Here is a 13,579-nt window from a genome sequence, read left to right as displayed (position 1 = left end):
CATGTTTGAACAGAGTCAACTTTGCAACTGCAAATCTTGAATAGCGCCACTAGCAGTGAAAGTGGAAATGGTGGCAGTATGTGAAAACTTTAATTTCACAACATCAAAACTTATTTAGAGCTGGTAGTCTGATGTATGGACTAGTAGAGGAGTGTTTTTTTTTTTTTTTGTGGGGGGGGGGAGGAGAATGTTAAGAACTCCTTCCTTAATTGCGGTGACATTTAACATATTCGGTTTATAAATACTTGAACAACTATCAATCTCTGGTAAGGAGAAAAAGTCAAACAGGGCACAGTTTCAGGAATGTCAGTGTCTTTCTCCCATTTTAGTAAAGAGAAAAATGTAACTTTATTTTTTTCCAGTCCTGGACCTCATCTTCTTTCTCTTCCTCATGGTTGATCCTTTATATCAAACCTTTTGAATAGGAACAAGTCCTTAAAAGTTGCAGAATGGCATGGCATCTTAGATGTTTTCTAGGAGAGTGAGGGGGTGGGGGGTGGGGAGAAGAGGGGGGTCTGAGATTGTATAAGAAAGGGTGGTAATTGATGGATTTCCTTTTAAATTTGCTTTTTAATACTTAAAATTTCACATGACTTACACATTTTCACATGATTTCACATGATATAAAATATTGATTGCCTCTGATATATGCATAGTGCTTACTAAACCATGTAACATATTATTTATTCAAACCATAAATGTATTGTTAATGAGATGTGAAAGTCATACTTTGGTGTGAAGATAGGTCCGTTTGAGAGGGTTAGCGTGCTGGGCATGCCTGATTTTTATCTTCTTCTGTAAAAGTTTAAATTTTAATTGTATCGTCCAGTACTTCACACTAACAGACATAAATATCGTTACTACAAGTAGTAAGTAGATGAAACTATAACGCTTAATTAAAACATCGAATCCTTCATCCCTGATCATTCTCTTTTCCCATTATTCCTCCCACTACCCCTCCCCCCTCCCCATCCCCCTCCCCTCCCTTACCATCACTTAAAAGACAGTACTTAGCAGAGAATACCAAAGATATATATATGTATGTTAACATAGCAATCACTCACATACATGTGCTTGTTGCAGACCTATAGCGCAATAATTCTTCTTCCATAAAGCAATATAAATTTTTTCAGTAAACACACTAAATATTTTATTTTGTTTCCATTTGTTTTAATTCAATAAATACGTAATGCCCAACATGAGATATCTCATTAAACTCTAATAACCTGCCATCATCCACCTACGCTCCTCTTAACCATAGTTCAGCTTGTTAAGGTGGCATTAACCCCTTGTACGTATAATTAACTACAGTTTAATACAGCCAGCATATTTTGAACTACTATATAGTAAAGTCTAGTAAAAGCTGTAATCTGATTGGAGGAAACTTTGATGACCTTGATGAATATGCATCAGAAATGTTTCCAATTAGTTTGTTCAGCCATTCACTGTGAAGGCTGTTTGTCATTGCAAGCGAGGCCATTGCGGCAGAACAGTGTGACATTGACAAGTGCAACACACAAACATGTAATAATCTGTCTCAAGGCCAAACTGTTGATCAAAGACAATCCTACTAGCGCACCGAAAACTGCCACAAAACATTTTCGAGTGTCTCTGGCTTCAGTAGCAGGAAAGTTTCTTCAATAATTCCATCGCGTTTACAGCGGTATTTTCAAGATTTTGTCAAACTTTGAGATTTAATTTTTAGTGCTTGGAAATTGTTATCTTTGGTATATTTTTCTTTCACAACTAAGCTGAAGTTTTTTAGTGACATCTCTTCATTGGAAAGCAATTTTTTCCGGAAAAACTGTTTAGCTTGGCAATCATCTGGATTACAAAAAGTTGGTTTGCTCTCAAAATTTTTATGACAGTAATTTCCTCTCCTATAACCTTTTCGATAACGGAAAGTTGGCTCTATGAAGATGCATCACGCCCCTCACTCACCGGTGGATAACCCCCAGCCTCTAAATCTGAGCATCAGTCCAAGGAGAACCCCTTCCCACAGTCCAGTTTACACCTCCCGGGAGGAGGCAGAAGATCAGGCGATAGTCCATCAGGGGGGACATTGTCGCTGCCCCAAACAGGATTCTAAGAGTACTATATTGTATAAGTTGTTAACAGATTCCACGGATTCCCACTGCTGCTCTTTTACGCAGTTTCCATGCTGTTCCACCGAGATCTTTAAGCGGAGGTGCATACATCCCGGCGAGAGCAAACTAAAACTCTTATTAGAGGAGAGCAAAAGACAAGCGGTTCAATGAAAGTTATGCAAAATAATTTTAATTTCTTTTGAGGAACAAACATGCATCTACTGCAAGCAGGTAAGCAGCTCAATATAAGCTTTAATCTCTGGAAAATGTTTTTGACTCTAACCAAATAACTTATAAACACAACCCATTTGAGAGCTTCAAATCTCCGTTTTTAACTTTTACAATTTGATGCACATGTAGTGTGTGGAAAGAATCATTGAATTAAATAATTAAGTCTAAATTAAACATTTTCAAAATATTGTTACAGTAGGTTTTTGTTTATAGCCATTTAAACTTTAAATCTACTATTGAAAATCGGAGGTTTGATGAAGACAAAAAGAAAATCTTGATAACCATCGGTTCATTCAAGTTTATTAAATACATTTTGAGACAAAGTTGTGAATGAAATAGGTATATTTAGGTAAATGAAAATAATATTCTCTTACCCACCCCTACCCTATCCTCTTCCCTACCCCAACCCATCCCATGCTCCTTCCAACCCTTTCTTCATCATATCTTACATTAGGCCTGAGCTGTGATCAAGAAAGCCTCCTCCTCTGTATTATAAATTAATTAATTATTATAAATTAATGACTTGTAAATGAAGTTTCAGGAGACAGAGGACTGAAATATTTTCTTAATTACAATGTTGGCAAAAGATGACTAAATATGTTTTGGATCGTAACAACTTAATTTTGTTGAAGTTACCTGTTCCTCGTCAGCATAGTAGGTGACCTCAATCGTTACTAGACTTCAAATGTCACTATCTTAGGATATATTTTACAATTAAAGGTAGTCTGTATAAGACCCCAAATTATAGCACGCTATAATTTGCTAGAAATTTTCAAAAAGTACTTTCCTGGAGGTGTTTACCCTCTTAACTGTTGTCATGTATTCTAAATACACACAAGATGACTGAATGTCCCAATGAGGTAAATTTCCTCCAAGGTGGTAAGGAAAAACAGTAGTAGAATTTTGACCAACCGTGACCATATTTTGAACATCCAGCATATTTGGGGTCAATACTGCTTACCTTTAAGCAGTCGTATCTTTCATGAGGGATTGTAAAGAAAGGATGCATTATGGTCCCTCAGATTGAATACATAGTGAATTGAGGTTGAGGGACCAATAAAGGGGGTGGGGGGAATACACCCCATAAACGGTTATAACATGACCTATTCAGAAGGGAACATTGCTGTGCAGTCGAGAGACACCCAGTTTGAGAGGGTTCAATGCTTCTCATGGTATTGCATAGGGATAATAGGGGGTGTGTGGCAGATTATGGCATATCGTCCAGAGAATGTACCATGTTGTCAATGATTCTGTTACTTAGTTTCCTCCTCTTAAAGAAGATGGTTGTATTTCAGGCCTTCACTTGCATAATCCTTTTCCATCTCTTGCCAAACCCACCAAAGTATGTACATTATACACTAAGTGCAGTGTAATACCAAGTGGGGTGATATTGGTTTTAAAAGCAACAATTATTTAAGACTTAAATATTTATAATAGCTGTTCTTGAAATAGAAATAATAAGCAGTACTTAAAGAAAGTGTACTCTGTGTGGTGGTATGGAAAGCCTTTTACATCTGAGTTAGTAGATGCATAACGAGTTCATTGCACCAACGATATGTGAGTAGTTTTACCATTACCCATACCATGATATTCTCAAGGCTACTGTTGCTGAAGTCTGAATTTTTGCCTTTCATTGCATTTTTACCGCCATACTAGAGAGTTGAATGCTCACAGGCGCCAAAAAGTGATAGCATATACCAGTACAATTATGAAAGTCTACAAGACTGTATCAATGAAATAATTGACTGTTAGAAAGGCCAACCAGCTCTAGTAGTTTCTCATAGATTCATTTGTTTCTGTATTTGCTTGGACAATTTTAATTTGATTGTAAAGCATGGTGACATATGGGTGTAGCCACATGACAATTTATATAGAATCAATAGTAATATGTGAGAAAGGACCAAAGACTATATGAAGTGCTTAACACTGTACTATTTATGAAAATCACAGTATGTAGTTCTGTAGTAGTTAATGTTATTTAGCCTGTGACATGATGCTTGGATATACAATATAACATAAAGTGATTGCTTAGTGTCGAGCTATGCAGTAGTTAATGTAATATAGCCTGTAGTTAATGTTACTGTCATTCACATAACATCTCTCTTTATTGAGACACTAATACTAACCCTCGTTTCACTAATTCTGACAGAATTCTCCCACTGCCAGGATAATTTGCCTTTCTTAGTCTGTGTAATGTATGGCACCCACACTGTATGATATGTCATTATTTAAACTTCTAAAAGTGTTTTAAGTAGTGTTAGGGAACTCAAAGATTTTGTTAATACTTAATATGAACATTTCTGAAATTCATGCTTCATAATGAACTCAAAGTTGTGGGTAGTTTGGTTCAACCATGATCGTATTTGTCATTGTAGACTGAATATATGTGGTTTGACCAACTTACAGAAAAACTTAACACTACTGTTGCATCCTATAGCTTCTATCTTTACTGTACAGTTTCAGAAAAGCATGAAGCGATAGGAATTCTTTTTTCTTCACTGCAAGGCTGCTCCTGCAGAAATTCCCTCATTGATCTGTTCTCTCATAGCTTGCCTGCCAAATGCTTAAACCTGATCACAGTAACATTGTGGTCACCAAAAAAAAAAACACTGTACACATGTTTCTAAGGAGGAAGGTGTTAATACAAGGATTCATTGTACTTTAAGCTATTTATTTACCTTGATAGTTTGAAAGTGTGCAACACACAAAGAACAACAAAAATAAATCAGACAAACACATTCTACTTTTTCAAAACTTAACAAAATTACACAATATCTACTATATTCAATAGAAACCTGCATTGCTTAATTACTTACAGCTCCTAAGTAACTTGTAACACATGTCTGACATGACCACACCCACTTTTATGGAATGCGTAGTAATCTTTTACATAGAAACTATAAAACAACTTATTTAAGCTATGGGGCAACTTACTTTAACACAACTATCATGTTTACCTGTCAATGAGGTACTTTTCATGAGCAAAATGCCAAGAAATAAGAAGAAAAAAATGTTCCTCCTTGGTTATAAGTTGGTATAAATTTTCCATAGTGAGGTATTGTAGCAGCAGTTTAATATGGATGCACATTTTAAAAGTAAGCTATGAATAAAAGAAGGACAATAAACCAACTAACCCAAGCACAAACTGTGCCTCAAAGAACGAATCTTAGACTAGGTCAGGCCGTCAGGGTACGATGTGGTTCTTTGGTATCGCATGGCAAAATACTATGTAAATGGGCAGCATGCTATATATACAAATACAAAGATGTGTAGCTGTGTGTGTGTGTGGACAGAAACCATGCAGTATTTTATACTTCAAAGCCTGAAACACTGCTACACAAAATGTGAGCACTAAGTTCTTTGCTGTAGGCGTATCCTTCATCCCCCTCCCCCCCCCCATGTCCCACTACACCCTTATTCCATGCTCATCATTGTAATCTTTCTGGATTGGTAACGTAATTGGCACGAGTTTATTAAGATACATTTCTTCTCTGTTCTGGTCGTATATTTGTCTTTTACTCACAGAAGTTTAGTGAAATGTTGCTTTCCTTTCTGTCTTTGTTTTCCGTTCTTGTTTTTCTCCTGTATTGGGTACTCCCGGTGACCTCTCTTCCCCTTCACTGGGTGCTCCCGGTGACCTTCCTTGTATTAACTTGGATTAGTGTAACCTTGGATGATCAGGGGAATGTACTTTAGCAAAGAAACCCGTACCCTGGAATGAAAAGAGCTCTGGGAACCGCATAAAAAAAAAAAATAATAATAGTTTGACGAGATATTGTTCCATGGGATTGTTCAATTTTTGGTGTTTTAATTATGTTGGCCTTGAACATTCAAGGTCTGACGTAAAGATACTGAACTTGATAAAGTGACTTATTAAATTTCAAGGTTACCCCTATTAACTGATTTGTAAACATCACTACCTTTGCTTTCAGGTTCAACTCATCTGTTTTTACAACGTTTTCTGTGGCTTTGTCATTTTTTGGTTACTTGCCTTAGGCAGGCAAGTAACCTTTGCAGTCAAGTTTGGAGTGTGTGTGTGTGTGGGTATGTGAAGCCCTTAGCTTGTAAACAAAATATCTCCAGATGAGAAACCTTCGCAATTCTCATACATGGCGTGTGGCTTCCCTATAATTAGTACAAGAATGATATTGTTTTGCGTAAAGGTCAGAGGTCATTTGGGGTCAGCAGAGGGCAAAATGTGAAAATCTCAATAGTGCTGTATCTCCAGAACCTGATCAACAAAGGAGCTCATATAAGCACAGTATGATTATGTAGCGTATAGAGTTTACAAAATTTAGTGTAGGTCAAAGGTCATCAGAGGTCAAACCCTGAAAACCTATGATCCATGTTTTTGAAGGTTATTATAAACCTGAGACATTTAAACAGAAATGTCCTCCTTATTTTATGAAAATATCATAAAAGTAGATAAATTTATAAAATGTTTTATTTTACTTTTGTGTTGTGTTACAGATGTACCAGGCCTAGTCAACCCTGGGATGGTGGAATCACATCAGAGCCAAGCACAACTCCGATTGGGGGAGTATGAAACCGCCATGTACCCTACGGACCCACTTAGATTCGCCCACATCTTACTTAGTCTTCCTCCACTCCGCAATATTAGGTCAAAGGTCATCACCCAGCTCTTCTTCCAAGACCTCATCGGGGATGCCCCAATGGAGGAGCTTCTGAAACAGATGTTAGCCAACCCATGAGAGGTTGTTAATGATGACGATGATGATGATGACGACGATGAACAAACCACCCCAGGATAAAAAACTCTGGGATCCATCCCTGGCCGTTGGTAGAAATTGGTACCCAAATGTGATCTCGGAGAAGAATGTTTTCATCAAGGATTATAAGGCTAGATTGTCATTCCGAGAATTTTGAAAGTCAAAATTGTTGCCATGCCAACATCCAAGCATCATCCTAAGGAGAGGTTTTGTGGAGGTGAAGGCAAGGGGACCACTGTATGGAGAATCTTATATATAGCATATATGGAGTTCCTATCGTGCTATATTTATTCATATTCTTGGATTTTTTTTTCTTTCCATTTTTGGCAGACAAATTTAGTTTTAGTGTGGGTTATTAATCCATCTACAATCTTAGACTAAGATATGTCTTTATATCTCAAAGCATACCTCTTTTAAAGGTATTGCAAATTTTCATGTAACATATTTCACTGGATGGGAGAATAAACACTGATATTTTCACTTTTTTGATGGCAACGTATTTCATATCTTTTAGAAAAAAACATTAATTTCAGCTAAGTTTTTTGAAGTTAACATACATCACTCTTACACATTCTGTCTATTACTCTTGCCGTAAGTTCTTATGATATTATCTGCAGCTTTGACTCGACCGGGAAGAGGAGGAAGTTTCCCTCTTTAATTCACCTTTAATAAGAACAAAAATAAACATTAATGTGAGAGGCATTTGTCATGTATAATAGTTTACTGTTTGCTGTCTGTCATGCATAATTATTATTGCATGACACTTGCCAAGCATAGGGATAAATGTTTGAAACATATCATGCATTTTCACTCCACTCATAACGCTTCTGTTTTTTTGGCATCGACATAATGATAAGGTTTTGAATTTGTCATGGATGTTTGGCATGTCATGCATAATTTTTTTTTGTTTGGCATGTGTCATGCAACAATGCCTATCGTTTGACATTTCAAAGTTGGCATGTGTTTGTCATGCATAACAGAATCTTACTATTGTTATTACTATTGTTTTACAAATTGCTATCGATAGTGTTAATCTTTGGCATTTTCCATGCATAATATGTGATGTTTGGCATGTGCCATGCATTGCTAATTGTGTGGCATTGTTTCATGCATATTGGTTATATTTGCCCTCTGTCAGGCATGTATTATCATAGCACCTGTCATGCATACTGGTGAATGTGTGGCACATTTCATGCTATTCTTATTAATCTCTTCAACCCTACATATTCCTTTTGTTAAAAGTTTAAAAATTCACTTTCAGCCTGAAGAAAAATCTGAAATATGTCTTTTGCTTTCATGTATTTATAGTTATGATCTCTAACTTAACAAATCAATATTGAAGTAAAAGTTTGCATTCTAAGAATTGTATGTCTTATATTTAGTTCAAAAGTTCTGAAAAATATTTTTTTTGAAAAATTTCTATAACAAGCGAAAATTTTACTCAACCGACATTGTTTTAATGATGTAGCAGTACTTCAACTGAGATAGACTGAAAACAGGAGAAAATGCCGGTAGATTGGTAGTGTTGGCTCACTGGTAAACATTTCATCATTTTAATCCAATTTATGATATTAGCAGTCAATTATTTATGTGTCTGCCAACCTTGATGAAGTGATCCAGAAATAAAATTTTCATTATAGCTGACTCCAAATAAGGAGGTGATATGCTCGTGCTAATTACCTTCATCATCAACTGGTACATGAGTAAAATACTTAGTCAGCTATACTCATACCTGTGAATACATTGGTGTAGAGACTACCCAGAAATACCACTGAATCCAGGCTCTACTCTAAGACAACATTTGTAACTTTGCTGCACCAATTGGTTCTAAGCTAACTAGGCTATACTTGTACCTGGGTTACCCTTTATAGACCTGCAGAAGGACTAAGTTGGGTGTCTATGTTACACCCTTATTCAGACTTCACCTGCAGCATGACTAAGCATGATCTATGCTACACCCTTATTCAGACTTCACCTGCAACAGGACTCAGTGTGATCTATGCTACACCCTTATTCAGACTTCACCTGCAACAGGACTCAGTGTGATCTATGCTACACCCTTATTTAGACTTCACCTGCAGCAGGACTATGCAGGATCTATGCTACACCCTTATTCAGACTACACCTACAACAGGACTATGCGGGGTCTATGTAACACCCTTATGCAGGCTACACCTGCAACAGGACTCAGTGTGATCTACACCCTTATTCAGACTTCACCTGCAACAAGACTATGCAGGATCTATGCCACACCCTTATTCAGGCTACATTCAGACATCTATGTCTACGCTTATTTATGACTGTACATGTTTTAATTCTTCAGCAATTTATTCCAGATGTTTAATAATCTCTCTGCATGATGATTTATAAATGCTACTTATTCTCTCTCTCTCTCTCTCTCTGGACACAATTGCATTTTTTTAATGAAAGTGTGAAAGGTTTTTTAAATCTAAGGCTTGCTAATCGATATCTTCGGATCATACAACATTTCATACTAATTATTTAGGTAAAAATGATTGAACAGACACCCTGAACAGAAGCTTTCTTCTCATGAATCGAAACATCTTTTGCAGGTAAACAAACAAAGAAACAGCTAATCGGAAAAACCTGACGATATTTCTTTTTCTAACATTTTGATTATGAACCAATTTTTCAGACAAGAGCTCAAAGTTGCTATGGAAATAGACCTTGCGTTTCAACTTTAGGTGTAAATCATTGTATATAAAGAAGACAATTTTTATGATCACATTAAATTTATTTGATACGTTTTGCATAAACTAGGCACCACTCAAAAGCACTGTTTTTTCCTCTTCTTAATTTCTGCATAATTTTCAAATTATTATTGACATCAACTACAAGCTCTTCTTGTATCCAAATATATTGTCATTTTCTTGCCATATTATATCTGATAAGAACCATGTAGTATTTCTAAAGGTTAAAGGGGCTTTGACCAGGGTTGAGTGGGGGAGGGATAAAGTGATTAAATAGTTGGGAAATAGATGTTTGCAACCTGTTTTAGCTATCTATAAGAGACAGAGAGGTTCAGATGCTATCAAAGGAGGAAGCTACACACTGGTGGGCGAGAGGTGTCATATCTAATATGTTGATTCATTATAACAAGTAGAAGAAGTGGGTGAGAAGGGTGGGAGTGGGGGTGGGTACTTAGTTATCTATATACCTGTATAACCACAATGAGATAGATATATATTTTGCTTGTCTCTCATAAATCTTGGTTCTGCTCCATTTGTTGGTGTTTATGTACATACCTTGTCTATTGCTTTGTTGTCGCAACTGAAATACACTGCACTGAAATATGAAACAATGAGTTCTTTTGTTATCTCTACCCTATTCTGATTCTGTATTTGGGCAAATATTAACAGGATCTGAATAATGTCATCATATTCAGCTGTTTAAAATGATCATCAGGGGACATTTATAAGAATAAGATTATTGTTATATTCAATAATCATATAAGTACTTGGTTGTACTGGGACACTGGTACTTGGTACTCAGACGACGTTAAAAATCAGTACTCGGACTGTAGTACTTGGTTCTCAGAATTTCAAGTACTCAGAAAGGACTTGGTGCTCGGATAAGAGTACTTGATTTCAAGACTGGTTACTGTCATGTCACCTGCACGTTCAGTTGAAATCCTCGAGTCTGAACTCATATTCTTGATGAATTATTTTCGCAATGGCAAAATGACACACACACACATTACAGAGAAACATTACCGATTTACTAGTAACGTCATTTCTTAAAATTTGTGAATCCGAATAAAGTGGAACTTCTTCCCATGTCATGATTCAAATTAGAGACTTGGAATTAGAACCAACCTGGACAAGGTTGAAAGCGTACAAACTCTCCCCTAACTTGACGAAGTTGATTTCAAAGTGCACAGTTATTCCATATGTGCCACACCTCCACCCCCCCCCCCCCGCCCCATGCACACACACATTCAACTCCACTGCCTGCGCCACTCTCCTTGCGTCTCCAACCGAAGGAATGAATGGCTCATAAGCGACAAATTCTCAGAAAGGGCGAACTGTCGGTAGAATCGATTCGAGAGTAGACTAATTAGCAAAGTCTCTTTTTAGCTTGCAACCCTCCCCTGAACTTGAAGTAATATTTCAGGCTCTAAACATCACCTGAATGAATGTCTTACTCCAAGCACATGTTAATAAGGAATAAAAGTAGTGCGAAAATAGAGCTGATGATAATGAAAATATGACTGGGTAAGTGTGAATTAGCTTTAGTCTTTACTGACACAGACTCGTGACTAGTGCTGTGACACTAAATCGACCAAGTGGTCATGTTTTTTACTCTCTTTTTTGTTGTTGTCATTGTCATTCTTGCCTTTATACACGTACCTCAATATTTGCGCGCATTTCGAAGTAAATTCTACCTTATTGTATACAAAAGAGTGTACGTTCGATAATGAACATTATATGCTACTCTAATTTATTGCATATATCATGTCAATATATATATGGATGCAGACTTTTTCATGTTTTACATTTATTGGGAAATGACCATGAGCGCGAGAATGAAGAATGTCACTAACTCTGGTAAAGTTATCCTTCTTCCAAGGTCAAACACCATTCTCCATCGCCGAGAGACTCTCATGTAAATGACAAAGGAGAAGAAAATGTCACTTGAGTGAAAATGTAACCCTTAGAATGTCTGATTGAAGAACATGGCCTTGTAAAACTTCGCAAGCAATAACATTTACATTTATGGTGATGAAAGATCCACAAACATGTCACCCCATAAGTTCCCCCCACATTTGACAGAACAGCAGAAGGAAATCGTGACATTTTCATGATGACATATTGGAAAACTTAGTCCTGCTTTTTGTGGAGCAGAAGTTGGCCACAAGATACAAAACCAAAGCTGTACAAGGACGTGGTTGTGATAACTTTGTTTGATGATTCTATAAAGTTTCTTTGTAACTTAGTGTAAGCACTCTGTATTCACTCTATGCCCCGCATACTCCCCCCCCCCCAGTGGCGGAGCGTCCATACAGTCAGAGGGGCGGATGCCCCCCCCCCCCTGACGGACTCAAATGGACTGCTGGCGCCCTTTTCAGCTTTTTCTCACTTTTTTCTTATTGGCGATTATTGACTTTTTTACTGCGCTCTCAAATACTTATTGACATTGGTCACATTTTGTTGGTAAAATTTTCTGACAAAATGGCGATGACACCTATTTATACTTCGTTTATCTGCAAATTAGCAATGCCCGGAAAGGGTCATTTCCGGAGATCTAGGGAGTATCTTTACTCAAAAAATGTCTGTACGCTCCGCGCCAACCTGTGGTGGCGCTCCGCCTAGATAGTGTCGAAAGCGCCCCTACAGACCATTCTCGCCCCCTGACCAATACCCCTAGCTCCGCCACTGCCACCGCCCCCCGTATGAACCACTCCCTACCCCGGATATATGTAGAAGTGTGACATATATACATAAATATGAAAATGAACACTTGTTTTCCTGGAGGATACAGTCTTGTTCCTGTCTGTATACCCGTCTGTCTACCCGTCTGTCTGTCTACCTGTCTGTTAAATTACGTATTTTTAGTTCAATTTTACGACGAAATGGTGGACTCTCCGAGCTTCAGTGACATGCAGTTTATCGGGGATAAAAGTAATAGTGTTGTATATTAGTATTACCTGGTGGAAGTAACCTGCAGATTGCAGTTGTGGTAAACATGGAAAATAAACCATATGAACTATATAGGACAAATGGTTGATGGTAGAGTAAGAACATATCGTAACCCATAAGCTATAGCATGATATATTAATCTTTTGAGAACTTACGAATTAGAAACAAAAAAAATTGTATTTCAGTGGTCGATGACAATTTGTTTCTTGTCAAAAACCATTGTTGTCATCCCGCTGGAAGCACCACGTGATGAACGATATGTTAATGATAAAGGTTTTTTAATAATGACTACAACTTAACATGTTAGAAATTGCTAAATTGCTGAAGTTACAAAGAGGACCTCCTTTGGAAATTTCTCCAGACACCGAGCGGGATGATTAATTAGAGAAATGTATATCTGATTATGACGGGAAAGGTTTTGAAGGTGACAGAAAATAATTTAGAATGAGCAACAGTTTTATTTTATTTATTTATTTATTTGTTATTCTAGTCGAAGGCAATTGAAATCTTTGCGATGGTGATGGCGTGGGTGGCTGGGTGAGACGCCTTTGGCATGTAAATATTGTAACTCCATATATAAAGGTTAGCTGAACTTCATACTTTGCATGCGGGATCCACTGTAGGGATTGTCAGGATCCATCGTTTCGTGTGAAGTTCAAACGTCATTTGAGGTCAACAGAGGTCACAGTTTGAACGCCTTGTAAGCATGTAACTCCATAATTAAAAGTTGGAGGAACTTCTTACTCGAAATGTGAATCCACCTTCGTGGGTGCAATGACACTTTTTTTTTCTGGCGGGCAAAGGTTGTTTCAGGTCAACTGAGGTCAGATTCAAAATGCATTGCGTGAACACGATAACTGTAAAATGAAAG

General features: G+C 37.2%; 1 protein-coding gene and 1 long non-coding RNA gene across 5 annotated transcripts in view; one reads left to right on the top strand and one right to left on the bottom strand.

The window, feature by feature from the left end:
- The window catches only part of LOC139963056 (nuclear receptor subfamily 0 group B member 2-like), a 47,677-nt gene extending 37,307 nt beyond the window's left edge, over window positions 1–10,370 (top strand). For all 4 annotated transcript variants that reach the window (XM_071963537.1, XM_071963536.1, XM_071963535.1 and 1 more), the window contains exon 3: window positions 6,789–10,370. In XM_071963537.1, the coding sequence (XP_071819638.1) occupies window positions 6,789–7,030 (242 nt within the window). In that variant the 3' untranslated portion in view covers window positions 7,031–10,370. The remainder of the gene's footprint in view (window positions 1–6,788) is intronic.
- Window positions 7,476–11,954, bottom strand: LOC139963058 (uncharacterized). Its single transcript, XR_011791491.1, has 2 exons — window positions 9,269–11,954; window positions 7,476–9,073 (listed from the first exon to the last, which is right to left on the bottom strand). It is a non-coding gene; the product is annotated as an uncharacterized lncRNA (long non-coding RNA).
- Between the last annotated feature and the right edge of the window lie 1,625 nt (window positions 11,955–13,579).

The sequence above is a fragment of the Apostichopus japonicus genome, chromosome 21 (genome assembly GCF_037975245.1).
Source record: "Apostichopus japonicus isolate 1M-3 chromosome 21, ASM3797524v1, whole genome shotgun sequence".
Classification (NCBI taxonomy): domain Eukaryota; kingdom Metazoa; phylum Echinodermata; class Holothuroidea; order Aspidochirotida; family Stichopodidae; genus Apostichopus; species Apostichopus japonicus.
The sequence above is the reverse complement of the archived record's forward strand: the minus strand, read 5'-3'. Positions and strand labels throughout refer to the sequence as shown.